The sequence below is a fragment of the Diachasma alloeum genome, unplaced genomic scaffold (assembly GCF_001412515.2).
Source record: "Diachasma alloeum isolate Michigan unplaced genomic scaffold, Dall2.0 Dall_scaffold_00379, whole genome shotgun sequence".
NCBI classification, from domain to species: Eukaryota; Metazoa; Arthropoda; class Insecta; order Hymenoptera; family Braconidae; genus Diachasma; species Diachasma alloeum.
In genome coordinates, this window is record NW_021680518.1 from 150,067 (window position 1) to 177,303 (window position 27,237).

The 27,237-nt window shown below is 38.8% G+C and overlaps 3 protein-coding genes and 1 non-coding gene across 7 annotated transcripts in view; 3 read left to right on the forward strand and 1 right to left on the reverse strand.

Annotated features, from left to right (window-relative positions):
- The window catches only part of LOC107041755 (ATPase family AAA domain-containing protein 2), a 13,779-nt gene extending 9,926 nt beyond the window's left edge, over window positions 1-3,853 (forward strand). Inside the window, exons 6-9 of the mRNA XM_015262482.2 lie at window positions 641-826; window positions 908-1,049; window positions 2,051-2,218; window positions 3,493-3,853. Of these exons, the coding sequence (XP_015117968.1) occupies window positions 641-826; window positions 908-1,049; window positions 2,051-2,218; window positions 3,493-3,788 (792 nt within the window). The 3' untranslated portion in view covers window positions 3,789-3,853. The remainder of the gene's footprint in view (window positions 1-640; window positions 827-907; window positions 1,050-2,050; window positions 2,219-3,492) is intronic.
- A 3,742-nt stretch (window positions 3,854-7,595) lies between these two features.
- Window positions 7,596-26,853, forward strand: LOC107041791 (collagen alpha-1(IX) chain). Of its 3 annotated transcripts, XM_015262537.1 has the most exons (18): window positions 7,596-7,692; window positions 12,715-12,804; window positions 14,177-14,244; window positions 14,625-14,832; window positions 15,659-15,875; window positions 16,258-16,431; window positions 17,119-17,190; window positions 17,257-17,334; window positions 17,816-17,887; window positions 17,976-18,083; window positions 20,144-20,219; window positions 20,537-20,707; window positions 21,897-22,006; window positions 22,109-22,250; window positions 24,212-24,292; window positions 24,375-24,533; window positions 24,783-24,845; window positions 26,725-26,853. In XM_015262537.1, exons 2-18 carry the CDS (start codon window positions 12,785-12,787, stop codon window positions 26,829-26,831), a joined length of 1,926 nt encoding a protein of 641 aa, XP_015118023.1. In that variant the 5' UTR covers window positions 7,596-7,692; window positions 12,715-12,784; the 3' UTR covers window positions 26,832-26,853. The 3 variants fall into 3 exon arrangements, with proteins under 3 accessions (XP_015118023.1, XP_015118022.1, XP_015118024.1); XM_015262536.1 differs by lacking the exons at window positions 7,596-7,692; window positions 12,715-12,804 and adding an exon at window positions 13,463-13,544; XM_015262538.1 differs by lacking the exons at window positions 7,596-7,692; window positions 12,715-12,804; window positions 26,725-26,853 and adding exons at window positions 13,463-13,544; window positions 24,918-24,998.
- LOC107041792 overlaps window positions 7,756-27,237 on the reverse strand; it is a 61,786-nt gene continuing 42,304 nt past the window's right edge. Inside the window, exons 1-2 of one of the 2 annotated variants that reach the window (XM_015262539.1) lie at window positions 10,875-11,229; window positions 7,756-9,699 (exon numbers count right to left, since the gene is read on the reverse strand). In XM_015262539.1, coding sequence (XP_015118025.1) covers window positions 8,174-9,699; window positions 10,875-10,956 — 1,608 coding nt within the window. In that variant the 5' untranslated portion in view covers window positions 10,957-11,229 and the 3' untranslated portion in view covers window positions 7,756-8,173. Of the gene's footprint in view, window positions 9,700-10,874; window positions 11,230-27,237 lie in introns of those variants that run through there. The other variant, XM_015262540.1, reaches the window with a different exon arrangement.
- Window positions 13,001-13,073, forward strand: Trnar-acg. The gene has a single exon. It is a non-coding gene; the product is annotated as a tRNA-Arg (tRNA).

Genomic DNA, 27,237 nt, shown 5'->3' on the forward strand with positions numbered 1-27,237 from the left:
ATATTTTTTCGGTACATAATCGAAGTCGTTTTGGGGTGTTTTGTCCAAATTTGCAAAATTTCGAAAAGAAAAAATTGAAAATAAAATAGATCCAGGAGGATCCCCCACTTGTATGATGGCTCAAAATACTCGTTTTGAGTATAAGTACACTGAAAAAAATGAAACAAATCAAAAGTGACATAATTTGCAAAATCCAACTGTTTCAACTTTTTTTTCGAAAATGCGTTATTATGAGCATCTAAAGATCGAAAAAAAAATTTACTAAAAATATTCTTATAGACAATAAAAAATGAAAAATTGTGACCCTTAATAGATCAAAATCGGATGAATAGAACTCGAGTTATTGGAAAAAAACGAGAAAACAAGAAAAAAATCAAATCTCCAAACTGGGCTAGCGAAAAAATCTGAAAAAATTTGAGAGATAGTTTTTCACCCCCCCCCCCCCAATCGCCATCAATTTTCAAGAGGGTGAGGGTCAACGATGGACTCATTTGACGTGGAATGCCTCATATCTTTGTCCACTAAATACTTATGATTTCGAGGGAACAATTCTTTTTTTGGAAAAGATATGCTATCCGCGTCATGACACGTATTCATCACAAAATTTCGTACGAATAATTCAATTGATTTTCCCACACAGAAGGTGAAAACAGCGCGGCATACCCTTCCCTCCCTGCTTTACGTACCGGATATACTCGCGTGGTGGGATCTGGTTGGCGAAGCGGCACGTGTTGTTTTCACCTCCCTTATGAAGGGACTGGATCGATCTGTTCACATGCTCTTCCTCTCGACCGTCAACTGTAGCACTGATACCATACCTGTGGAGGTCTGAAAACATGAAATTTCGCATTCATTTTATTTTTTACATCCGGCATTATTCATCAGGCTGTTGTTGACGTTCTGACAGATACTGGAGCTGTTCGATGTTCATCAGAGCGAGATGTTCGAGGTTTCGTCGCCGGGACCTGTGGAGAGACTAGCCTATTTTCAACAGATCTTCACGAAAGTCCATGGAAAATCTGACAACATTTCGAACAGATCCTCTTACGGTTGATCCTCAATTTTGTCTTGAATTTATTTGCGAGATTTTTAAAAAATATCTTTATTCTTTTATGGTACGAGTGACAAAAAGTTTTCGCGATATTCGCGTCTTTATAATTTTTTCAATTGAGAGTCAATGTGGCGTTCCATAATATGCGTAAAACTTGGAATAAACATCTGAGATTCTGTAATATTTGATGAAATAACGATTAAAGCGGGAATCGCCGTGAAAGAAGAAAATATGGGAAACATTTTTCCGAGGAACATTTATCCTAGAACCATTGCATAGAAATCCAATACAATTCCAATAGAATTTTCTAGCGAATTCGCTATGTTTGATATTAAATTTTTTCGTACGTGCAATAGAATAAATATTTCTGTGAAGCAGAATGCATTTCTAGATCTTTTTCACCCTAAATCGGGGCAAAGTGGGAGACGAATAGTGGATTTTTCTCCGTTGACTCAGAAAAATTTACTAAACGTGAGAGTAATTTGTGCGGAAACTGAAAAATTTACCATTTGTCGATAAAAAACTATTAGTAAGTAAAATTTACCGCGATTTTCAAGATAATTTTTATTCAACTTTTCTCTGTGTATACTATGTGAAGACAAAAGAAATTTCCCACTCGTTTTCAATGATTATTTTTCTCACTCGGATATCAGCCAATCAGAGCGCAGTATTTGAGGCTGTCAAACAGTTTTATTTCGGAAATTTCTAAAATTTCCGACGGAAATTCACTAGTAGCTTTTCAAATGATTCTCATCTTTCAACGCATTTCACGTTTAATATTCCGTGTGACCGATAAACAAAAAAGTGGGTTGTAAATGTATGGCTGTGACAATATTCCCACTCGGGCTTGTAAACCTGCAAAATTTGACACAATCGTTTCTGGGCAATGAAGCTATCGGAAAATATCCGATAATTTTGAAGCACTAGTGGTATTACTACTGAATATTTTGCATTGGGATGGACTAAACTTTATTGTTTCTGATGCACTTGGGGTTACAGTGGACTTTGTTCAAGTTCTCGGGCCGACAAAACCGAAAGCAGAGCTCAGAAGGCCGAAGGAGGTGGAGATCATTGAGGCACCCGTGACGAGGAGACGGGCGGAGGGGAAAGCTAGGACGAAATTGAGCGCGGTTCAGACGACGAGTTCGGGGCATGCGGCTAATACACGTAAATTATGTCGAGATGAGCTTGATGATGGTGATTTGAGACCATTTGAGGAACTAGAGAGAAAAGTTTTCAGTGAATGAATTTTCAGTGAGGAAACTCCTTGACATTACAGTAGAACTGTCACATGATGACAAATTCAGAAAAGAATATACAGAAAAAAATAACAGCCAAAAGTTTTTAGAAGTGGCGAAAAAAAAATAACAGTCCCCTCTGCAACCACTCACCCCACGGAGAGAAATGTTCAGTAAAAATGACAGAACTCACATTTCGCTCATCGATTACGCAATCGACTCAGAAAATTTAAGTAACGGTAGGGGAGGGTGTGCCTGTACCGCCCACCTAAGGGGAAATGCCAGTTTTATATTTTATATTTCAACTTGAGTATAAAAAACGTATTTGTGAGACTTCTTTAACTATTGAACTCGTTATTCTCGAAGTGTAGACGCCTAATTCTCCTTAGAATCCACAAAATTGATTGAAAATAAAAGAGAGAGCCTATTGAGCGGTACTACCCGCCGTCGGGTAATACCACTCGGCTCGATTCCAATGCCGCTCATAGGGTTTTGCGTGTATCGCTCGCGCCGCAACCTAACCTGTACTCGAGTGCTGTCGAGCAACTACGTGGCCGATCCTATGAGCGGTATTACCTGCTCCGCTCAGCGTCAACAAAATTGTTGATAATTATTGACATGAGTGGAGTTTTGAGTTCGAATTGGTCTCAAATTACGCGTGAAAGTACCACGAATCGAATAACCACAGTTTAATATGAGAATTCCGCGTTTGAAACTATCAAAAACTTTAATTAAAAGTCCACAAATTTTGCACTGTAAAGACCTCAAAACTTCGTTACGTGTTTTTTCATATTTAAAGTGGTAAATAAAGTGAAATTTTTCCGACAATCACATCCTATCATCAAATTCTTCATGATCAGGAACAAAAAGAAATTTTTGCGTTGATGGTTGCGGAGAAAATCGGGCGTGCGGTATTACCCGCTGAGCGGTACAGGCACATCCTCCTCTATCGTAATCTTTCACAGGAGATTCAGATAAAAATCACAAAACGTTCTGGAAAAATTCCGTGACGGTTCCGTAAAATTTCCTACAACCACATTTCGCTCTAAAATTACAGAAAAAATACGTAATTTTTATTGAATATTTCTCTCCGTGCCCGTCACCTCCCAGACAATCACTAAATCCAAAGATATTCCACACGAAATCCCTTAAACTCCTTCCCGACCCCTATTGAATCCCCCAAACCCTTCCTATCTTCATCAGGAAATGGTCTGAAGCGAGTACACAGTGCCTCAGGCGAGGGTACCACCTCAAAACGCCATAGAGTGTCCGGAGACAGCAGACTCAATTCAATCGAGGATCTCACAGAGCTACAGGTGCAGGACCTACTGGATCGAACAGTGGAGTACACAGACGGCTGGACTTGTCATCAGTTGGAGACACTTTATGCATCCCTCGAGCGAGTCCTCGAAAACTCCCAGGGGGATACCTTCACTTCCGTCGCCGATTGCCTCGAGAGTTTTCGGAAAATTCAACGATCCCATGACAATAATAGCTAATTAAGGATTTCGATTGTCCACAGTTCTCTGTGTTGTACTATAGTAAACGTGTATTATGTCTGAAATGTATTGATTTTCTCTTGGGGACCTGGGGAGATGGTGGGATGTAGTGGGGCCAAATCTCCGGGCAATTTTGGGTAAAAGCTCGAGGTCTTTGAGGGTCTGTTCGATGGCTAATCTTTCGCATGTCAATGCTTCTTTTTGATGGGGGATGATGAAGTGAGCGAGGTGATCAACATTAACAGGGAGGAAATTGAAACAAGTCGAGTATAGGCAACTGAGGCGAAAATAATCGATAAAATGATGATGTGTGACTTTTTAGAAAAAAAGATTTTTGAATAAATTGCTCTGTACCAAGATGTATTGAATCGATCCCCACACAATTTTAATACACGAGTGTGACTCGATAATTTTAATTAGCAGCCAGAATCTTACATGTTTATTCTAAATTGTAGGTGTATTATGGAACGCCACAATAAGGTATTTATGGTGGGGTGGACATGTAGGAGGTGAGATGGAGGGGAATCTATTGTTCTCTCGCAGAAAACCAATCGCTGAACAAAAAAACGATATTTCAATTACAAATTTTCAATATATCTCGACCATTTTTGTGTTCGAACTATTTTTTTCAAAACTTTTCTATTTTTTTCCCACATATTTCAAGCCTTCTTTTATTTTTCTAGTTTGTCCTTTGGATAATTGGAAAATAATAAATATGGATAGAAAAAGTGACGTCGTGCCGTTCGAGGTACAAATTGGCAGCACTGATTCACTCAGCTCTTATGTTCCTTCCCATAGCGAAATGTATCATCACAACTCCATTCCTATTTTCCGCGCTTACCCAAATAACGCTATTCCAAATAACGCATGCAGAATTCCTATCTTTCATGAGTTTTTTAATTATCCCTTCTAAACTATTGTCCTAGGTCACTTGAATTATTTTTTTTATGTTCCTCCATGAAAACTCCACCCAAGTGTGAAATTTCAGGAAAATGGCGACTTTTTTTCTATTTTTAATTTTTTTTTTTCCGAATCGTGATAGGAGCCCGTGTTAAAATGTATTTTTTAGAAAAATCCTCGTTTCACCCATTCTCCTAGGCTATCTGATATTTTGCATAGGAGTTTTGAAAAAATCGAAAAATGTATGAAAACAAAATCATCAATTTCTTGACTTTTTTTTTACCCCTGACCACGCCATAAATACCTGAACTCTCAATTGAAAAAATTTAAGAAAATTTAAGAATTAAAAAAAAATTTTAAATTTAAAAAATTTTTAAAAAAGATTGAGCCAGTACTAGGAGCCGAGCTGAGCTCTCTCCTTGCAGTCTCGAGCCCCTCCTTGGTGCCTGTGGTCGTATGATGGGAGATAATGTTGTTATGGCCCAGATTTGGTCAATTGCGTTATTGTTTAATATGTGGACATACAGCATTGTCAGCGTGACACTTGCCAGTATAACTGGATTATGCTGACCAAGTGATGAAATGTAAACAATCATTGTATTATTTAAGAGACGGTTGGGTCTGCACAGATCAGACCTGAATTGGACTCCGACGCGTACAAAAGTCGTAAACTTTTTGTAATCAGTCAGATGACACAGTAATTATAATCATGTAATAAATTCTCATATTTAAATGCCGATAAACCATTGGTGGGATTTATCCCTTTAAGCCTAGAACCTACTATAATTATAAGTACCCCCCACGCTGGGTACAACAATGTGAAATGCGAAAATGTGGATATGAACCCGTTGCTATGAACAAAAAAATAGTTCCATCAATGAGAATCTTGTGGCCGATTTATATAATATAACTAAGAGTATTTTTCATGCAGCTTGTCGTTTGCATTCTTTTTAATGGATATGATTCGGAGGTAGTAGAGGGGGTAGTTGCTTCGTGTATAGAAATACGACAGCGATCGGCGGGTTTTGTACAATCAGAGTCAAAATTTTTCTTTGGCCGATGCGCTACCGCGTATCGCGTTCTCCCATAGATTCAACTGAAATATTCATTCCCAATGTCAAACATACGCCTCTAGTTCCCCTATTTCACAACAAAATAGCAAAAGATGGTAATGAATATCTCATTGAATTAGATATTACGCATCCCCTGCGCGATTCCCAACTTACGTCATCAGGTCTTACGCAAGTGAAATACTAAATAACGAAGACCCCATTTTTTGCAAGACAATCATTCCACTATGTATTTTATACACCCTCCACCCTTTCCCGCATTCTCTATGTAATGAAGACCAGCTCGTCTCGGACGGCGCTACTAGGTGCCTAATCGATTCTGTCTACCCACCGTATTCACGGCCGCTAAATATCGAGAGGGATAGAAAATCGTGAAAAAATTCAATAAAAACTCCTTCACATGGTTTTTTTATGTAGAAAGATTCAATAGGAAAAAACCAATAAATTTTGATTTTCATTTGCAAATTAATATGTTGAAATTTTGTGAAGAAATTTCTCATCATGAGTTTTTCAAGATTTATTACATATTTATGTTATTTTTCAAGTCAGTATATTTTTATCGAATTTCTTTATTGACAAAAACCTGGAAGTTTCGCAATTTCCAATAAAATTCCGAGGTTTTTCATAAACAATTCCAGTCAACAAAAAAAACTACAAAAAATTCAATTGATCCCTCGCCCTGAAATATATTTATCCCCAAAGAGTGTCATCCATTCAACCCGTGCGCCCGTCAAACTCGAGACTGAAAATATCGAATTACGTCTCAAATTCAATCACTTCATCAGTTTTACCCATTAATTGACACGAAAAATCCGTTTCCCTTGATATGAGCTCAACTTTTATACCATTCCCCTTAAGCCCTAATAAATCATCGCGACCAAGCGACTGCCAATAAATTGGAGTTACGTCCAATCAACACAAAAACCTGAATCCCTCTGGAAAAGGAATTGTTGTCATAAATGTTTCAAGATTTTTTACATTTTTAAAATTCCCCGTCTTTTTCTCATAAATGATCCTATCCAATAAAAAAAAGATGCTAAAAAATTCGACTAATCCCTCGCCTTCAAAAATATTTATTCCCGAAATTCGCCCGAGGGTTTCATCAATTCAAATTGGAGTTCCGTCCAATCGACACAAAAACCTGAATCCCTCTGCAAAAGAAATTTTTGTTATGAATGGTTCACGACTTTTTACATTTTTGAAATTAAATATTTACACTGACAAAACAGTAAATATTTTCACTGACAAAAACGCTGGGAAAATCATCGCAATTTCCAATAAAATTCCTGGCTTTTTCCTAAACTATACCCTCCAACAAAAAAAACATGACAAAAAATTCAATTGATCCCCCGCCCTCAAAAATATTTCTTCCCAAAATCCGCCCGAGGGTTTCATCAACGCAACCCGTGCTCTCTTCAAACTTGACACTGAAAACATCGAATTGCTCCGGAAATTCAATCACATCGGTTTCATCTATTCAATGACACGAAAAAAAAACGTTTTCCCTGACATAAACTCAACCTTTATTACCTTTACATCACTCCCTCTAGCCCTCAATAAAACATCGCGACCAAGCGTAAATTGCCGTTACGTCCAATCAACACAAAAACTCGAATCCCTCTGCAAAAGCATTTAGACCCTGTTAACTCGATCAGCTAAATACCATTTGAGTCAACAAAAACCCGAGTAGAATGCACCGAGCAAAAGTGGAATGGCTAAACATCTGCAAATTGCGTTATTAATCTCAAGTCTTTTGCTTTTCCCCCTATCATTCTCGATGCCATCAAGACCCGCGTGCTCATTGTCGAGTGGACAGTTGCGGTCAAACAAACTCTCTGGAAACTTATTACCACAGTGCACTAGTTAACTCCCTAGTGTTAGCATCGAAAATAGCGTTAAGAGTCAAGAATTCGTGAGTCTAAGTCACCCAGCACGTGAGTAAAAATCACAACAATTCAACTAAAACCTAAGCTAAAAATCAAAATAAAACGAGACAATTAAAACACCATAGAAAAATTTATATTTATTGATCGATATAAGCTACTATGAATGACGATGAAAAATAGCTTTTGACATGAATAATCCATCAATTACACGGACGACGTGAACCTATCGAAAAGCAGATTGACACCAAGATTCATCAGCAGCCGATAAAACAGAATCTTTTAAACCTAAACATCAATATCTTATATTGACCATAATAATCACCATCTGTAGTCTTATTTTCTCTGAATTACCACACCTGCAGTAGAAAAAAAAAACTATCAAATAACAACAAAGTCTTCATCATTTGGTTCCATTTTTCAAAGAAATAAAGTTTCTAAACTTAATCATATATCACATCTCCTTTTTGGTGATTAGATACTAATACTTAAAGTTAAAACTCAAAACTTCAAAACACTGCACTGACATCCTTCATTCACGATGAAACAAGTAATGATCCAGATTCAATTCCTCCTTAACAGCAACCATCGAGTTGCGATTGCCGATGTATTCGATTGGCCCATCAAACGACGAGAAGCGTTCAACATTTTTCGTCGACGAATGCCAAAATCTCGATGACTGTTCCAACGCGTCGTGATGATCTACAGCCACGTCTAAATGGGTGTCTTCAAAAAAATCGCCAGAGAAACCTTTCGAATACTCTTTATTACCTACATTATCTTTAATAACAAACGTACAACTCTCTTCGTCATCGTCGAAGCGAAGGGTGAAGTTGTTTTCCTCGTCATCGTCGTTTTCCATCGTCTTGTCCAGATTCTTGTAGAAATCATGAGTCCGAAGCTCAGAATCCTCGTGCTCATGACAGCTCAAACTGTTCTCAGCTGACATCAAGTCCCTGATGGCATCAGAGATCCTCAGGTTCTTTCCCGAGTCGTTGGACTCGCGTTTAATAGTGATGAAGGGTGCCTGATTATTCCTGACCTCCAGGACCTTCTCCACCTCGTCGTCAGATTGATAGTTGGAGTCCACTTCGAGATCATAGCAGGGGGGCTCCACTGGAATCTCAGTGATGTCGTTGCTGATATCTTCCGCGTCGTCCAGCGTTATGACGTCCCTATCCTCTACCCTCTCTATCCAAGTCGTGGACTTGTCAAGCCATTCCGGTGTTTGGCAGGATACAGCGCTTGCTGATGAACTCTTCTGACGCACAGTAGCAACTCTGGAAGATCCAGGTAAGTAAGACTGCGAACAATTGTTGTTGTTGTCGTCCCACGGATTGACAATATTCCTGACACAACAACGACAACTGCTGCTCTGACAGAGAGGCAGATCAAAAGAGACACCGAGTGATGGTGCTGAGCAGGGACGATCATCCTGAGGCTTTGCACTGTCAGTTTTACGGATTTTACTACTAGAGTCTTCTCGCCCAAGTCGCGATTCGAGACTGTTCTCGAAGGTATTTTCAACGGACTTTTGATACCCCTCGTGCCGATAACCATCACTGTTGTCTGAATGACTTCGACGGCGTTTGAGGTGACTTCGTTTTATCCATTTTGTGCTCACAGTCTCGTTATTGAGTTTGAGAGTCACCTTCAGCCGGTGCTTGTGTCGCTTCTTCATGTGATCCCGCACATCAGTCTCGCATTTAAAAAGTTTTTTACACACTTTGCACTCATCACCGGCGATCAAAACCCTGCAAGGTTTGACTGAAATACCGAGGGATTCGTGTTGATCTTTCATAGTTATAAAATCCACTGGGCTTGTTCTCATATCACAAAAGCACTGAACTTGCTGGCACAATTCACAGACGAATCCTTCTTGCGGTGTTGACAGAGCCAGTCCCATACACCGTAGAAAGTCGATCTTATTACTGACCGTTGCTGCGTCAACTGATGACTCAAAACGTCTCTGTTTTGGTGCTCTCAGATGATAACGGCTGAGATCTCCCACTGAACAGAAACGTGGCGCCATTTTGTCGTCTTCTCTCGTGCAATCGTCTAAATGAAACAGAACAAAATGGATGGTACGTCCGTTTTTTTTTCAGCGGAAAAATTGCCCTTACTAGCTACCAGATAATATCTATCTTATCGCAATACCGGATATGGCTTATCGTCTACTAACAAAAAAGACGCTTCTCAGAAAACATTTTTTAGATGTGTGTGCTTTTCATAAACTGCTCCTTCCCATGGCATTATCTCTCGGAGTTCATGATAAGGATATCGTAACTTGATTAAACAAAACGGGTATATCATATTTTTACATGCAATATTGTTGAAGAAAAAAATTTCGATAACTTGCAGAATTACAAAAAGACAGATAAATTAATGATTACGAGTAGAACTGAAATTTGCTCGAACAATCTAGTGAGAAGTAGTTGTTCTTTTTTACATTCTGTGAAAAAAAATTTTTTCGTTCATTTATTCTCTCCCCCTTCACTCAGTTTACCACATGTCGGCTGCGATCACACCACCAGTTGTATACATTAGATGCATCATTATAAAGAACATTCTGGCTCGACAGACACGTGTCTCATCGTGAGCCAATATAATCCACATAGTATTATATGCAAATGAAACAAATATGTTGAGACAAAAATAATACGAGGAGTAAGAAAAAGAAAGGGAAAAATAAAATAATCCACGAGAAACTTGACGGCGAACCATTCAATAATTCAATATTTGTCAATATATGTATGGAATATCAAGAAATAGCCTCTGCTTTCCAGAAATAAGAAGATTACGACGACATAATAATAATATTTAGTATTGAATAACGAAAACAATAATAACTCATTCGCCTTTGTATGGGGGCGAGTCGGTGCCGGTTGAGTCACGTCTGCGCTCGTCTATATTCCACGAAATACTCCTATCCCTCCCTCACTCTCCTTTGTCCAGACTCGTTCCCTCTTCACCTCCCACTCGCATTCATCACTAAAATTTCTCGGAAATCCAAGTCACAACATTGGCACAATGAGTCCCTTATCGATCTTTATAGTGTGAAAATAATAAAAGCAAAGTGATTGGTTGGGACTTATCGATGTTTATCTTCCATAAATACGACTGGAACTCTCATAGTTGAAACCCCACATAAAAATCTCAAATAAAGGCGGAACAACAGTGCATACAACAATGAGAATAAAGCCAGTTTTGTTGAATGATAATATGAAACTTACAGGCTTCGTTATATGTGGAATCCTTAATCTTCGAAAACGATGGAAATACGATCACGTCTGTTATTCCATTGCAACTAGGCATGGTATTCGGTTACTTTGTACGTGTCAGCGAGAAACTATCACCTCTGACGAGAACTTTATTCACTATTAGAAGATGCGGTCCAAGAAGGAAATAAGTAAACGGAAAATATTTGTTGGGATTTTTGAGATTAGTAACCCCGGATACCCAATATCGATGAAGAAATCACTTCCCCTTTGTTAATGTGCTGATACATGATCTCAGTAGATGAAAATAATAGAGATGTTCACCCCTCGATCATCACCTGAGGTGTGCACACGACTTCCTCCCAGCGGCTACTGCCAGTGTCTGACGAGCGGAAGCGCCAGAATACCGAGCGCAATATCCTTGGCCTCGTGGGCCACCAGGCTTCAGCCTCACAACAGAATGCGCCAACCAATCACGCACACTTGAGCCATCCGCATCGACCAATGAGCCGAGACCCAGGTATTGCTGAGGGTTTCCTGAGGATTGGATGCAGGGAGTAGGGATAGTTGCTGTGGGATCAAAATTCATCCATATACGGTGAATTGTTCGGTGTATCCCGTGTTTAATATGATATTCTACATCGTGGGAAGCATGATTGAGTGAACCCGACAGTTGGCGCTGTGAGACTTTCTCTCCCAAAAATTTTCACTCCATAGGAAATATACCATAAAAGTGCAAATATTTTGCTGAAATTTTTTTAATGCCTCAAGGAACTCGTCCAGTTGACTTTGGTAGTGATAAAAGTCGCCTATCGATCAGGGTTGAGTAGAATAAAAAGTATTTTCTTCCGCTGAACTCCGACCAGCGCAGCCGGTGATGATATTTAGCTTCATTCTTACTAGAAGCTGGTGAGAGATTCTCTCATCGCGCGCCTCAAGAATGCTGGTGGAGCCGCGCGCCTACTAGCGGGTTAATCACGGTGTGATTGGGGAAAATACAGAAGTTAAGGACTACCAATTAACTCTAGTTTCTGATATAAAAGAAAAATGGTGAAATCTTCTTATTTTAAAGTATAGTCAACGGGAAGTTGAACGGGGGTGGAACTTTTATCGCAATATTGGAATTCCAGCTATGGCATTGAATTACAGTTCGAAAGAAGAAGATTCGAAGAAGAAAATTTCAAGGAACTCGAGATTGTTGTAATAGAGGATGTCTTCGTGTGTTTTTGTAACTGCAAGTTTAATATTAGCTTTCTTGATAGTTATCATTCCAGTTAATGTGGGGATCATAACCTCCAGGGAATATTTAATATCCCTTCTGAAATTGAGCAGATTCTCATTGGTGGGAGTTATATTCAAAAGACCATAACTGAAACTATCATTACGAACCTGGAGATGTGACGATCGATAGTTACTCCGTATGTCACTTGAAACTTTAACCCCTATTGAATGCGAAATAAAGGAGGTTGATACACAAATTGCTGTTAGTTGCAAATTTTCCTGATCGAAGGACAAACGTGATTTTTTTTTTGCGAAAAGTTTTTCCTTCTTTCTTGTAGATCGATACAACTATGACGACAAACGATCAACACCATGCCGGGAATTTCTCCTCTTTGACGGAGGGTGGATTTCTCAAAGGGAATAATTATATTAAATTCTAATAATTCAAAGACGGCTGGGTATTTCAAATCCCCCATACGCTAGCGTCCGGGTAATTGTTATGTCGGGGGTATTATTTTCTCCACTCTGGCCGACACTGAATTCTAGATTGTTCTTACTGACTTTTCTGATGGACGCTTTATGCGCGAGTGATATTACAATACTCTGTCAATATATTATTCATTCTCATTTCCAGGTATTCCCTCTCTCCTCGGAATCTTACATCATCACGTGATTCACGCAGATGTCATTCTTATTAATAGACTATGACGTCATTACAAAGTCTGTAAGTTTTTTTTTTTTCGTTCAAAATCGTAGTTTCTGACTAAATAGTATTCTTATTTTTGCTGATTTATGATGACTCACGAGTTCTCAGAACTGTTTTTCACATAAATGCCTCCTTTGTTTGACTAAATTTCCGGAAATTTGAGGCCGGCGGCATGCGTAGGCTAAAAGTTTTTTTAGACTCCGGTATGGCATTGGGTCCTGTGGCGCAACGGACAACGCGTCTGACTACGGATCAGAAGATTCCAGGTTCGAATCCTGGCAGGATCGAATTCATTTTTTTTCTTTATTTTAGCTGTTTTCTCCATGATAATGATGATAAAATGCAATGTTTGTTCAGTGAATTCTTAAAATTCTGAGTTCGTTATAGCACTTGGATCGTACGTAGAATATCTTTACCACGCCTTTACCAGGCGTTATGTAACAGGCTGCCACCTCTATGGGAGCATCCGAGCCGCTAAGTCGAGTAAGCCATCAAGCCGTAAAAATTCGTTCTACAAAATTCCCCTTTCAGCAGGGATGTGATGTTTTTTTACGTTATCTCATCTTTTCAAAATAATCAATGAAATGGGAGAGCAGAGCATTGAGAATGCCAAGAATGTCGAAATATAGTCGTATATTGTAACGCATTACCTAATTGACAACTGAAATCCGTGTGCGCATATTCATTGCAGTAACATATCTGTAAGTTATGACGTATGCATTGGTGATAAGAATTTACGTTCAGACATCGCGAAATAGGTATGTAATAATTCACGAAGAATTCGGTGTATGAAAAAACTTGACTATAGGAGTAGTGAAGGGGAATAAATATATCAGGAATGTTCATTGATTCACTTCGCATCTCAATGTACGATAGAATCGAATATACATGAAGTGGCGAAGTTATGGAATTTGTGATTACAGTTGGAATTTTATGAGAAATATTTTTCCGATATAATTATCTCCCCTTGATTTGAAAAAAACCAGTAGAATTTCATCTTTCTGTGCAACTTTTTCTGTAGAAATTCCTCGATATGGATTTTTCAAGTGTCTTTTCACTTAATTTTTTTCTCTTTCCATTTTAAAAAATCTTAGGGAATTTAAGCTGAAAAGTTGCTATAGAAAATATCTCAATAGAATAAGTTTTATAAAAAAATTGAATTCTATCGATTTTTTCTATAGAATATGTTTCATTGAACATTTCTATTGAAAAAAAAACGCGCAGACAAGCTACAGAATTTTTTAATAGTATCAGCCGAAACTAAGAGAATCTTCAACAGAACTCCAATAGAATATTTTATCGAACTCGCTAGGTCTTTCCATGATTTTTTTTTCATACCTGAAATGTTGAAAAAAATTCCCCACCAGTTGAGTATTCTTTCTCATTACAGATACCACTGGAAATTTTGTTTACTCGTAACGGTCAATCTTGTCGCACACATAAGACAATCAATTGCACGTGAGTTTAAAAAAATTCTAAACTTTCATATGAAAAGTAGTGATACTGTTTTCAAGCCCCAATTACACTCAAAAGGGAAAGAAGTGTAGTTGCCTCGAGCTCGCCCTCGCTGAATTGAACGTCGAAGAGGAAAATTCCAAAGAATTCATGAGTATGTGCTTGACGCGTTTTACAGCTCTTGGTAATGTTAAAAAAACATCCGCTCCACTCGACGTGTCCCATAACCCGGATAACATTATTTATTATCTGGATATAGTGATTGTTTACGACTCCCTTATAAAATAAAATCTAGATCTGCTATGTCGGCATCGTATTGATCCAAATAAAAACTAATAATGCTAAGGAAATATTTTTGAAAAATTTGAAAATAATTATTTTAGAAGAAAAAAAATCCGAATATTACGGCGTACCATGTGTGGGTTATAAACCGGGAGAGGACGATCTTCAGACGTTATTCGATGTCATCAGCCGTTACAGATTGGATTTCACTGAGAAACAATATCCGGGCATCAGTCGTGTCAGGGGCACCACTCGCATGCAGACCGCATATCGTATTGACAGGGATGCCAACCTGACGCTCTCCACAAGGTAGTTCTTGAGAAATTGATCAAGGATATCCAAGTACTTTGTACAAGTTAGCAACTTTTTTAAAGCAACATTTCAGTTCTGCCGAAAATCTTGCCGTCCCCATACTTTTTCTGATTTTTCATTGATGAATACATTTTTTTCGGGAAATTCTTCAATGAATATTGTAACCAATATTTTATTCAATGTCACACTTGGTTGGTCTAACGTCTAATGATCATACGGTAATATTGCACATGTGTTCCATATAACCTCGTATATTCGGTCCAAGTAACGGCCGTAAGACTGTGGACCCCAGTCCTAATCAGCCAGAGCCACTAAAACATTATAATTAACTCACTCGGTCCTAGTAGTCACCTGTGCGGATCGTTGCAAGACGCGCGGATTCAAACCAGCCAATATGGTCGCCGTACCAGTTAAAAAGTTTTTAATTTGATTGTTTGCAACTATCTGCCCGGTAACTTATATTTTTTAATGTCGAAAAAAAAACTAGAGAGCATAACGATCAAAGTCATATACGGTTATGTGCACAAGAAAGCGCTTTAAGACTATGAACTATTGGATTGAAGGTGGGAGTAGACAGCTCTTTTGGACGACAATGTGTCAAAATTTTATTTTTTCAAAAATCCTTTTCGCGAAAAAAATGTTCGGAAACTGAGGTTGATATTACGCCTAAAAAATACTCTCGGTCTATTCTGTAAACTCTGAAGAGGATTTCACCCAGAAAAAAATGCTTGACCTACTTGGAAATCCTGAAGAATTTATTGATCAAAGTAAACGTCACAACTTGTGAATTCCGATGACTCATCGATATGAATAACTATTTCAGACGACTATTTCCGATCGGATTGCCGCAGGAATTCAGCTTCACGAGCATATTTAGAACTTGGAGAACACCACGTGTGGCGTGGCATATTTTTCAGATATCAAATCGTCAGCGTATTCCGGAATTTTCCATCGAATTAAATCCTAAAGGACGGACGCTGGATTTAACTATTGGAAGTTATGACAAGCATCCGCAGACCTTCAAGTTTGATAATGCCAATGTAAGATGAAACGATAATCATTCAGTAGGCGACTACTTTCATCATCTGTTCTCTTGTCCGCTGAAGTGGGGCAGATGTGTTGAGGATCAGATATTCTCAAGGGTCAAATGTTTTCAAGGATGAGGCGTTCTGAAGGGTCCAATTATATTTCTGTCCCACCCCATATCAGCATTTGTCGGAATTCCTGAAGCCCTTCTAAGCTTAGAATACCTAAATGGCTAACACCTCCATATGAGCTGGATATGACCCCCATAAGCCCTCATGAGACCCTATATATCCTCATACAACCCTCCGAACCCTTATGACCTTCCAGCGTTGCCCGAACAAAAATCTTGCCAGATTTATAAAGGTATGGAGACAATTCCATCTTCTCCGATTCCAGATTTTTGACACCAAGCAATGGCACAAGCTTCAAGTCGCCGTATTCCAGGAGAAAGCCGACCTCTACGTGGACTGCAATCTCCTAGGATCAATGAAATTGCGTAGTTGGTGGCCAATAGACATCGATGGACAAATAACCATATCCCGGACGGTTACATATCCTCAGACAGTGCCGGTAAGCCTCCTGAGATTTTCCTCAATCTCCCACTGACACATGACCCACATGCTAATCAGATTCATTGATCACGTTATCATGATGAACTACGTGGCTGGAATGATAGAAATCGCGAAGTCGCTCAATCAATAATTTCCCTCGGACGTTCAGATGACCCAAATGATCATTTGTCGGAATTCCGAGAGATCTGATGAGTTCTCTGAAGTGTGTCGGCTTCTTTTATGTCCATCCACCAACAATTGTTCATCATTTCAGTTGAAATGGCAAATTTCTTGCACGATGGACAGAACGAGAACTTGAAAGATCGAACCAAATCAGATGATCCTTCAGACACGAGAAAATAATTTTCAGAATAATCCATTCAAGTTAGCTTTGTCCTCTTCTGGGCACTGAGAGAAAAATTAGTCTTGACGAAAAATGATATGTTCCCCTGAAGAAATGTTTTGTTGTGTCAAATCAATTTACTGGGGGGACAAAAAACGAAGTTTCCGTCAAAAAGTGATAAGTTTCGTAATAGTAATTGTTCTCGTGAGACATTTGTATGTCTTTCGGGTAAATACATTCACTCTACAGAGAATTGTATGAGGCACCGGTTTTATCAAGTGAATGATATTGAGTAGTGTATATCTTTGTCCAATAAACACTTACAATTTTCACGGAGCAAATGATAAACTTCACATTTTCCAGATCGATCTCCAATGGATGATCGTCGACTGCGACCCGACGAAACCCGAACGAGAACGATGCGACGAGCTTCCGGTAAGTCCTCCATTCTCAAAGAATGAACACATATCCTCCTCAACTTTTCTAACGATTTCAACTAAGTTGATAGTTTACGAGCAAAAGAGGACAACATGTGACACCGTCTGTCCGGGAGGGCCTCCTGGCGCCAACGGAACGCAAGTGAGTATCCGCCCCCTCAAATTCTTCTTCCCGGTACAAAGACCGTTCAGTTAATTTGACACCGGTCGACAATAAATTTGACAACGCCCTTCGAGACTGTCCAATTGGAGTTTATATTACATCAGAGCACTGGGACAAAAATCCCGTTTTCGACGGATGTGAAGTGTACGGTCGGTGAAAAAAGTTGGAAAAAAATCATCAACTCGACTTATTGTAGAGGATGACATAAAATAATTTCCCTTGAAATGACCATAAACCTATCTGAATAAATCATAAGACAACCTCTCTTTGAACAATTACGACTGAAGATACAATTTGTGTAGAGCCAGTTCGTCAGGCACTATTTATTTTGCGTGAATCCTTCTTATGATCGATAAGAATCATCAAAAGTCAAACGGAGACTGTCCAGATCTCTCGCAAAAGCCGATGAAGAGGCGTGAAGGATGTGAATTACCAGTTTCTTTTCTACTTCGAATTTTAGGGGCCTCGAGGATTTCCAGGGTATCCTGGACCACCGGGTCTCATGGGGCTCAATGGACTGAAGGGCGAGAAAGTGGGCAATATCGAGTTGTTTAATAATTTGCATGACAACACCTGAAAACCCGTCCCCAGTTCCTTCATGATTTTTTTTCTCAAGTTAGGGTGAAATTGGCATGGTGGGGAAGAAAGGAGACAGGGGAGACTCTGGACCACGAGGATTCCCAGGAATTCCAGGAGCTGATGGTGTACGAGGGACTACGGGATTACGAGTAAGACGTTCTATTGTATTTTACGGTGAAGGGCTACTCACTTCTGAAATCAATATGAAAAGCACGTGAAATCATGGCTTCCGAAATACGCATTCATGTCGAATTGACGTAATAGTTCCAAGTCAGCTGCTGTCATGAAATCATGTTGCGTGATATTTGAAGTCATTGAATTTCCCAAACAAGTTTTGTTTGAACGCAAAACATCGCTAATTCAAAATTACAAAAAAAATTTGGTGTTGACCATTTGAAGACTGTCCTGAGGTGTAAAATTTCGGTTGCAAAAATTGATTTACAACTTCCAAAAAAATTTGTATCCTCTGTGCAAGCAAGAAATGTCATTTCGAGCACTATTTCTTCGTTATTCGATACTTCCACACAGATTTTGCTCCCAAAAAATATTCGTTTATGCGAAACAAGCGATAGTAGTTTTTCGTTTCGGCTATTCAATAATTACAGATAAGAAATGAATCCCTATATGAAATAATAATAAATATATAATAGCAATCTTGTAACTTAAACTAAACTCGAATTTAAATTCGAGTTTAGTTTAAGTTACAAGATTGCTTTGATTTAAACTCGAGTAACATAAACTCGAATTTGTTTGGGAGTTACGAAGTGTGATATCGTCCCTTTCTGTGAGCTAGGTTACACAGTATAAATTCCACCGCTATGAGTCATCCTTCTTTATAGGTATAGGTGCTCAAATAGATGTAGGGGATTATCTCCAATATTGCGCCTCCCCTTCTCGAGGCATGAATTCTTCAAGAATTCACAATAATGTAGTAAATATTTTTAGGGTGTGTGGGAGTATTAGAATAAGTTCACTAAAATAATCCTTTTCATGAGAAGACCCGGTAAACTCGCTTCGCTCGGTTTTATCGCGGTTTACGGGCCTTCTGACGAAAAATTGCATTCATCACACGGTCCAAAAGTATTTTCTGACGAATGTGATTATTTTACAAAGCCACATTCGTCAGAAAATACTTTGTGGACCTTGTGATGAAAATAACTATTTCACTATAAAATAATTCGTGGTATATTATAAAACTGCTTGACAATAATAGTAATGTGGAATGCAAATATAAATTAATGATCTCAAGGAATAATCGATAAAGTTAGTTCGATGTGCTCTCGCCCTCGTTGCTGAGCAAAAACTGACTCGATCTCCACTTCCCAGTGGAGATCATCAACGCCGTATCCCTCATCGTCAACCCTGTATTCGTCATTTACAACGCTGCATTCGTCATTTGTTTAGACGAAAAATTCTGGCCTGCGTCGCCGAGGTATCCAATGTTTATTTTATGGCGCTGGTGGTCCCCCGCATAAGATCGTCTTTGTTCCAGTCCCGAGAAAAAGGTCTCTCATGATACCCCGGAAAAATTTCCCCACAATAAACGGTATACATTCAGAATTTACGTTGTTTTTACCGAGTAATGAGGCATTTAACAAACCTCAGGATTCACGGCAAGGACGTTGCTGGTGTAGAATCCCAAAAAAGAGATAAAAATAATAAGAAAATACAAAAAAGGAAAAACAATACATGAATTGAAAATTAAATGAAATTGAATTTTCAAAAAAAAAAATTAAAAAATTAATTACGACTTGACACTTTGGTGATAAATTGTTCGGTATAAATTTAGAAAAAAGAAGAAGGTTTAAAAGTTGAAAAATTCCAAGTTTGTGAGAAGGTAACCATAGTGTTGCCAATATTTCATGATAAATTTCCCTCTATAACAGATATTTTCATCCTGGATAGGCACGTCTCGTGTGAATGATTCGCCTCTTGAGCCAAATATTTCGCTGTTGTTGAAAGCAGAGCGATTATTCATGTTTGAGACTTAGAAATTCGAATCAAATAATTTATTCTTTGGTTATTTTCAACTAGCCATTTTTTGGCCCAAGCAAGGCTTGTTTGGGAACTTGTTCCCAGTGTTTTCCAACACTATAATCACGTGGAATCTCCGCCATTTCGAAGTCACTGTGTCACTCAATCATGAAGTGAGTAGTCCGTCGACGTTGAGAGACAATGGTATTGCTGATAAAACGATTGTTGATGATAGGGCCCCCCTGGACTGCCGGGCCCCATGTTCGTGGATGGAAAGCGTTTCGGAGATAAAGGCGAGCCCGGAGAAAAAGGTCAAAGGAACATTCATCTGAAGCCATTCGTCAATCTAGCTCATTGAACTGTCCTTGAATTACAACCTTCATTGGTTGAATCGCTCACCCAATTATAATCGCTGACCTGAATTCCTCACATTCACCTAATCGACGAATGATACTAAATCAATTCCTCCAATTCGTTCGGAGACAGCTTTATAGTCCAAGAGATAAGATTCGAATCACACAGATGAGCGAGAATCAATTCTAGAGATGGTTTCAGTAATTTTTGATAAGCATCTGATGAATTGATATTGGCTCGGTGTGCTGATGGCATGATTATGTTGGGTAATTAGGTGCACGCGGTGAGAGCGGTTTTCCGGGGCTTCCTGGAATACCTGGAGCAAAAGGTGACAGCGGTGATACGGGCTTGCCTGGACTGAGAGGCTTGACAGGACTCCATGGAGAGCCGGGATCGATCGGGCCGATGGGGCTGCCCGGGCAAAAGGGAGAACCAGGACGCGATGGTATACCATATTAGGACACGACATTAATAAAAAAAATGATTAAAGTAAAGTAACCTGAGTAAAGAGTGGAAAATTCTCAAATGAAAATAACAGCCGGAAAAGCCAGATAAGAGGAAATATCTACAGATTTACGAGAATAAACACAAGAAAGGGCGGACTGGGGTGCAGATGTATTTCTCCAGATGGTGCGCACATGTCGCATGGAAAAGAAATTCAAGCAGAAACCCTAGCGCTGTCTCATGTTTTATGAAAATTCTATTAAAAAGTTTTACTGATTTTTTGAACCATTTCTGCAGGAGATTATGCAACTTTACCGCGTCATTTTGTTAAGAGATATTTGACAGAAAACGTCAATAGATTGTTATTTCTTTATAGAAATTCTTGGACGTCAACTTTTCAAGTTTTAATAATAATGAAATTCAAGAAAAAAAGCTTGGAAGAATTTTGCCGAAAAATACTTACAGTAAAAAAACTCAATAGAACAAATTATATAGAAAAATCAGCAACTATAGACATTGAAAGACATTGAAAGATTCTATTTGTTTTCTACGTGAATGCTATTAAACATTATGTAACGTTCGCTCGCGTTCTTAAAGAGATGTTTGTTTCAAATAATTAGATGATAATAAATTGGCCCAGGCGATCTTCAGTAATTTTAATGGGGGTGATGGAGTTGAAAAATCAATATTTGGTGATAGAAAAATGTCTATAGTTGCTGATTTTTCTATAACCAAATATCGATTTTTCGATGAAGTTTTTGACCGTTGCAACTGATTCAACTAATTAAACAAACAAAATTGTGATGAAACAAACAAAATTCTTCAATGTTTTTTCGACTTCATCACCCCCATTAAAATTGCTGAAGACCGTCTGGGCCAATTTATTATCATCTAATTATTTGAAACAAATATATATTTAAAAACGCGAGCGAACGTTGCATAATTTTTAATATGCATTAACGTAAAAAACAAATAGAATCTTTCAATAGGATTCAAATAGAATTTCAATAGGAATTCAATAGAACTTCTTAGAGAAAGCGCTAAATATTTCCACTAAATTTTTGGACACGTGTAGTCGCTTTCACAGAATTTAGTAAATTCTCATGAAAATGAAAATTCAAGGAAAGGAAAGAGTATGTGACAACCACATTTTCCGTTTTCTTCACAATATAACTCACAAATTTCTCCAGGTATACCGGGTTTAGTGTCAGGCAGTCCCGGCCGGACAGGACAAAAGGGGGAGCCAGGTCTTCCGGGAAGGGATGGATACCCAGGTATAAAAGGCGACACTGGGTTAAGGGTAATTTAGATCTTCTATCGAACATATTTCTGTCATATCGATTTCCTAGTTGGGAGTTCTCGGGAGTAATAAGTTGTCGGAATTTTATCACTTAATGAACAGGGCCCGCCGGGGACGAGGGGGGAGCCAGGTATTCAAGGACCTATGGGACTTCCTGGAATGCCTGGGGAGCCTGGCTTTTCCGGAAACGAAGGGATCATTAGTGAGGAGGAGGTTCGCAGTATTTGCAGACGAGTTTTGAGAGGTTTGCAAAATATTATTCTATGAATACTAAAAAGGAATGTTGAAGGACTTATTCATAACCACCCATGCGCTGAGAAAAAACATTAGCTCTACCGAACAGCTATATGTTCCACATGAGAATATTTTATGGAGCGGAAGACCCCGAGTAGAAATTTCACTCAGTTAGCTTGGATCTAGATCAGTTTTAGGTCCAATACTGAACACAATTTATTGATTAGACTTTCGGATCAGGATCTGGTGAGATTCTGAATGGAATATCTGGATCCAATGCGGCGAAGTGAATTGTGATCCTATTCTGATCAGTCAAATCTCGACTAGATCCGTATAGGATCTGGTACTGTTCAGAAAGATCGGATCCTAGAATTTTAACCAGGCATGGATCCAAACAAGCGTTCCATTTCTGATCCAAAACTGATCAAAGTCCGTTTTTACTGGTCAGTCTCATTCTATCCTGATTTTAATTTCCACTCGGGATACATTTGGAATTGTACCCCCAAATTTTACTTGAGGGAATTTTACTTGATATTTTACTTGAGGGAAATTAAGGATGTTTAGCTAAATCCCACATTATTCACCATAATTTTGATATTGTCTCATATAACAGGTTCATATTTGAGCCACACGTTAGTAATAATCTTAATCCTTCCATCGGGGCATTCTAGTGAGAAATTAATGTCTGAAAATCATTTCTTATAACATTACGCTCAGGGAAAAAACATGACCGTGTGAACTTTGATCGAGATGTTGCATGGGTTAGACACTCAAGATATTGAAAAAAAACCACAAGCCATTTACTTTAGACAATGGAGAATCTATGGCCGGCGAGAACAAGTAGGGGACCGGTCCATACGGGCGTGATATCTTCGATTGATTTCCGAATTCCTCTAAAAAAAAATTTGACCGCCATTACGCGTCGAGCAACGCGACAACACCGCACAACAGCTGATCGAGGTCGGTAAAGTCGGTGACGATAATTCAGTGCTGGAAGCATATCGACACGTACAACACACACAAACATTCATCTCACTGTTACAACCCCACTACTAGCCGAAGCGTGCGATGTTGCCCGATAAAAATTCGACTGTTACCACTGCAGTCACAAGTCCTCCATTATCTATGATTTTCTTTAACTATTGTTTTTGAAACCGGAAAAGTACGCCAAAATACTTCTAATTTGATGAGAAACATAATTTGTAACATGAATAGTTTATTTAGTCAATTTTATTTTTCTTCTCAACTGTTGTCTGTTCTCCGCTTGATAGATTAACCATCCTTTTTTGTACGTTCAAAATGTTCGATTCTATTGAAAACGTCCGCAGCTTTACTGCGTGTTTTTTTCAATAGAAAATGTCCGTTGGAAAGTATTGCATTGCACAGAAAACGTCAGTAGAATCAGGATAATGAGATTCTCAGTGACGAGACCTGTAAATCATTTAATCATCTTATCGAAATAATTCCTTCCAATATCCGCCCCAAAAATTAACTGAAGTACCTTGATTCTTTCTTTCGTTAATTATTGAGGTTAAGGTATGTCCCTAGAAAACACATTTTTCATAAGATTGTTCTATGTTTTTCATAGATAATGTTTAATAGTCCCCAGCTATTAAAAAATATGCTAACTAGCTGTACTACACAGTTTCAGAGATGATAAGTAATGAAATGCGGGCTCTTAACACGCGAGTTATAGGTCAAACAGGGGTTAATTAACAAATAATTTCTTATTTGATTCAAACAGTTATTGTTGCGTGCATCAACAACACATGAGAATAGAAAAACTCAATAACTTATGAGAGTGCAATAAGTTAAGTTATTTAGAATTTTTTTCGGAAATCCATACGAACCTTTGGATCTGATTGTCTTGGGATGTATCTTAATAACGAATTAAGCAGAAACTATGAAGCTGCAAAATTTCATAAACCGTAGATTTTATTTCCAAATTGTTTTATTTTCCGCTATTTTTAGAAGAAATTCATGAATTTATGCCAGAACCAATTTTCTCGAAATACGGACTTCCCGGAGCATCAGGTCTTCCCGGCCCTCCAGGTAAATATTTTACAGCCGTCCTGTTTTATCGACTGATGGTGTTATCGATCGTTGATATTTGACAGAAATTGTTTTATTGTAGGTAAACAAGGGCCTCCTGGCGAACGGGGATTCAGCGGTTTACCTGGATCGCCAGGTGTGCACGGGTCGGCAGGGGCTCCAGGGGAGAAAGGCGATAAAGGGGAAAGAGGGGGGGAGGGGCTCAGTGTCGAGGGGCCGCCGGGCCCCAGAGGTCTCCCAGGTAAATTTCCTAACTTTGAAATATTTACGAAAAGAAAAATTCTTTTTTTCCACATTTTCATAAATCCTCAAACGAGATATTATTCATCGAAAATCAAAAATAGGAAATGATAGGTGTGCAGAAATTACTGAATATGTGATGGATTTTTTTGAAGCTCAGAATGAGTTCCACCGATCCTAAAAGTTTGAAAAACTCATTTCGATGCTATTACAGTTTGCGAGAAGTTGTTACAATCTCATATTGTTCTAGGGCCTCAAGGGGAGGACGGTCCACCAGGGGCTCCAGGGGACAGGGGCAAGTCGGGACGCCCAGGTAACTACAAATGTTGAAAATCCTTCTTTCTCGTTCCACACGCAGAGAAAAGTTGGAGAAAATTACCTATAGAAAATCGTGGCAAATTTTACTGTCCAAGGTCGATGGTGTTGTTGAAGGGTCGAAATTGATATTTGATCTCATCAATTTCACAAGGTTGAAGGAATCCCAAGTATGGTCCACAGAACTGGAGTCTTGGGAGTGGATAATCTCCTAGACAATGCTCAATGACTCGGTGGATTCAGGACTGTGGCTCAGCACAGATGACTGACTTGGCTAGTGAGTGTGAAAGGGCTCGTTGAAGTCGGTGTGCAAAGAATAGCCAGGTCTCGACTTGGAAAGATCCACTCGTATAGTTGGTTTCGAAGAAATTGCCGGGCAGGGTTGATGAAGAAATTAGTATAACAACTGACTGAAGACTCACTGAATAAAAGGTGGAGTCAAAGTAAACAGTCAAATCTCGGTTCAAGATGGCCACGCTAGTATAGTGAGTGGCTGAACGCTACCAGAGATAAGTCGTCACGAAGAGTCCGAGCTTCACGATGATGCAAAGACTGTCTTAGATAAAAATTTGGAAGACAGTGAACAGAGTCAAAGTTTAAATTTCGTTTAAAGTAACATGGTGCGAAGTGACCGTCACAAAATTCAGTTTTGGAATGAAGAAGGAATGTTCAAAATCACTACCTTATATACGAATCTGCCGGCATCAGCCTTCTGAAGGTGTAAAGGGTGGCATGGTTAAGGTAATCTAAAGAGGGGTCCGTACGGTCATAAATTAGAAGTGTCTTTTGGTTTTCAGAAAATACGAAATAACTGAATGGTCCACAGGTATTACCTGCCTTTCGATCTCCCCTTTTTGAGGATCCAGCGGTGCAGTGCACTCAGCTATCTGTCAGTGATGGGCTTAGGCTTTTATGATTTCGAGCGTGGGCCGTTTTCTTTGGGGGACCCACGGTTGCATCCGCATTTTTATTACTGGGGTGCATAAGACGGGGGGAATTTAAATTATTATTTCTTTTCATAGGATTTCATAGGATGTCGGTATTTCATTGGTGTTCCTGTTTTCTGTCAGTGTCTCGTAGGACAGTTTCGTCGGATTTCTCCATTTTTTCGATAATCAGATTTACCTACTGCCGCCTCCTACCTTTGGTCATGAACGGGTACCTTTTTATTGTGAGTTTTGTGGAAATTCTACGGTACGAGGTCCCCTGCGTTAGGACGGTGCTCTAGTACTGGTAGTGATGCAACATGTAGCCTCCTGGGGTTTTATTGGAGGGATTAAATAAGCCCTTTCCTTTTGGCTCTCCGTGTTAGTTTTTTGGAGATCTTTTTAACTCAATTAATGAGATGCGTTTTTGACTGTCCGGGTGAATAAAACAGGGGATTTAGATAATTTATTGGTTTTCTGTATTTTCCTCAGCGTCTGTTTGTTGTTAGTGCCTCGTAGAGCGGTCTCGTCGAAATTTTCCGACTTTCGGTAATCAAATGCATACATCCGTCGCCTCCTACGTTCGTTCATAAAAGGGACTGTCGCATTCTTCCTTTTCATTGTGACTTTTTATTGGTGTTCTATGGTATTGTGCCCTCCAGTTAGACCGACTCTCGTTCGAGTATTGCTATTGATGTAATATCTATTCTGGTGGGGGTCCGTTGGAGGAGCCGGCTAAGCCTTTTCCCTTTTGTCTCATAAGCTGTTAACTTTGGGGGTTTTTACTCCGTATTTATTTAAGATATAATATTTAACTATACTTATTTAAGATATAATATTACTGATAATTAACTGCGGTACCCGCAACATGTCTTGTCAGTTTAAAAAAAAAATTTAAATCCTCTCGCTTTTTTTTTCGTAATTGAACATGAAGTAAATGTGTGTTTACAGGCATGCCCGGTAAAACTGGCCTCCCGGGTGCTCCTGGCTCGTGCGAACCCTACAATTATCCACTCGGAAACTACATGCAATATCTACCGAGCGAAGAGAAGGGCTAAAATTGAAAAATCAATGCGGAAAATGTTCGATAAAATTTTTTTTGGAAATAAAATAAATTGACTTGAATAAAAAAACCGATTCATTCATTAAGTAACCGTATCCCACCCCTCCAAATGTGAAAAATCCATGTAAACACAGTGTGAAATTGAAAACCGAAAGAATTGATCGGAATATGGGAACAAATAATATAAATAATGTTTTTTAGTTAACGAATGAGTGCAAATGCACTATTCAAAATTTTTCACTGAAATTTCCGGAAAGAGTCTTGGAAATTTCTAATTAGTAATATTTGCAGTTAAATTTCAAGGAATACCTTTGAAAAGTGATTGGATGAAAAAATATTAAAAAACGCAAAACATCAATTTTCAATTGAATTAACAAATAGTTTTTATTTGAAGAAAAGCT

What these genes read in the sequence shown, in the direction of transcription:
- LOC107041791 (XM_015262536.1), top strand. Translation starts at nt 13,495, where the DNA reads ATGACGTATGCATTGGTGATAAGAATTTACGTTCAGACATCGCGAAAT. An exon ending in GTTCAGACATCGCGAAATAG is followed by an intron (nt 13,545 to 14,176) that starts GTATGTAATAAT and finishes TTCTCATTACAG; the next exon opens with ATACCACTGGAAATTTTGTT. An exon ending in AAGGCGACACTGGGTTAAGG is followed by an intron (nt 22,007 to 22,108) that starts GTAATTTAGATC and finishes CTTAATGAACAG; the next exon opens with GGCCCGCCGGGGACGAGGGG.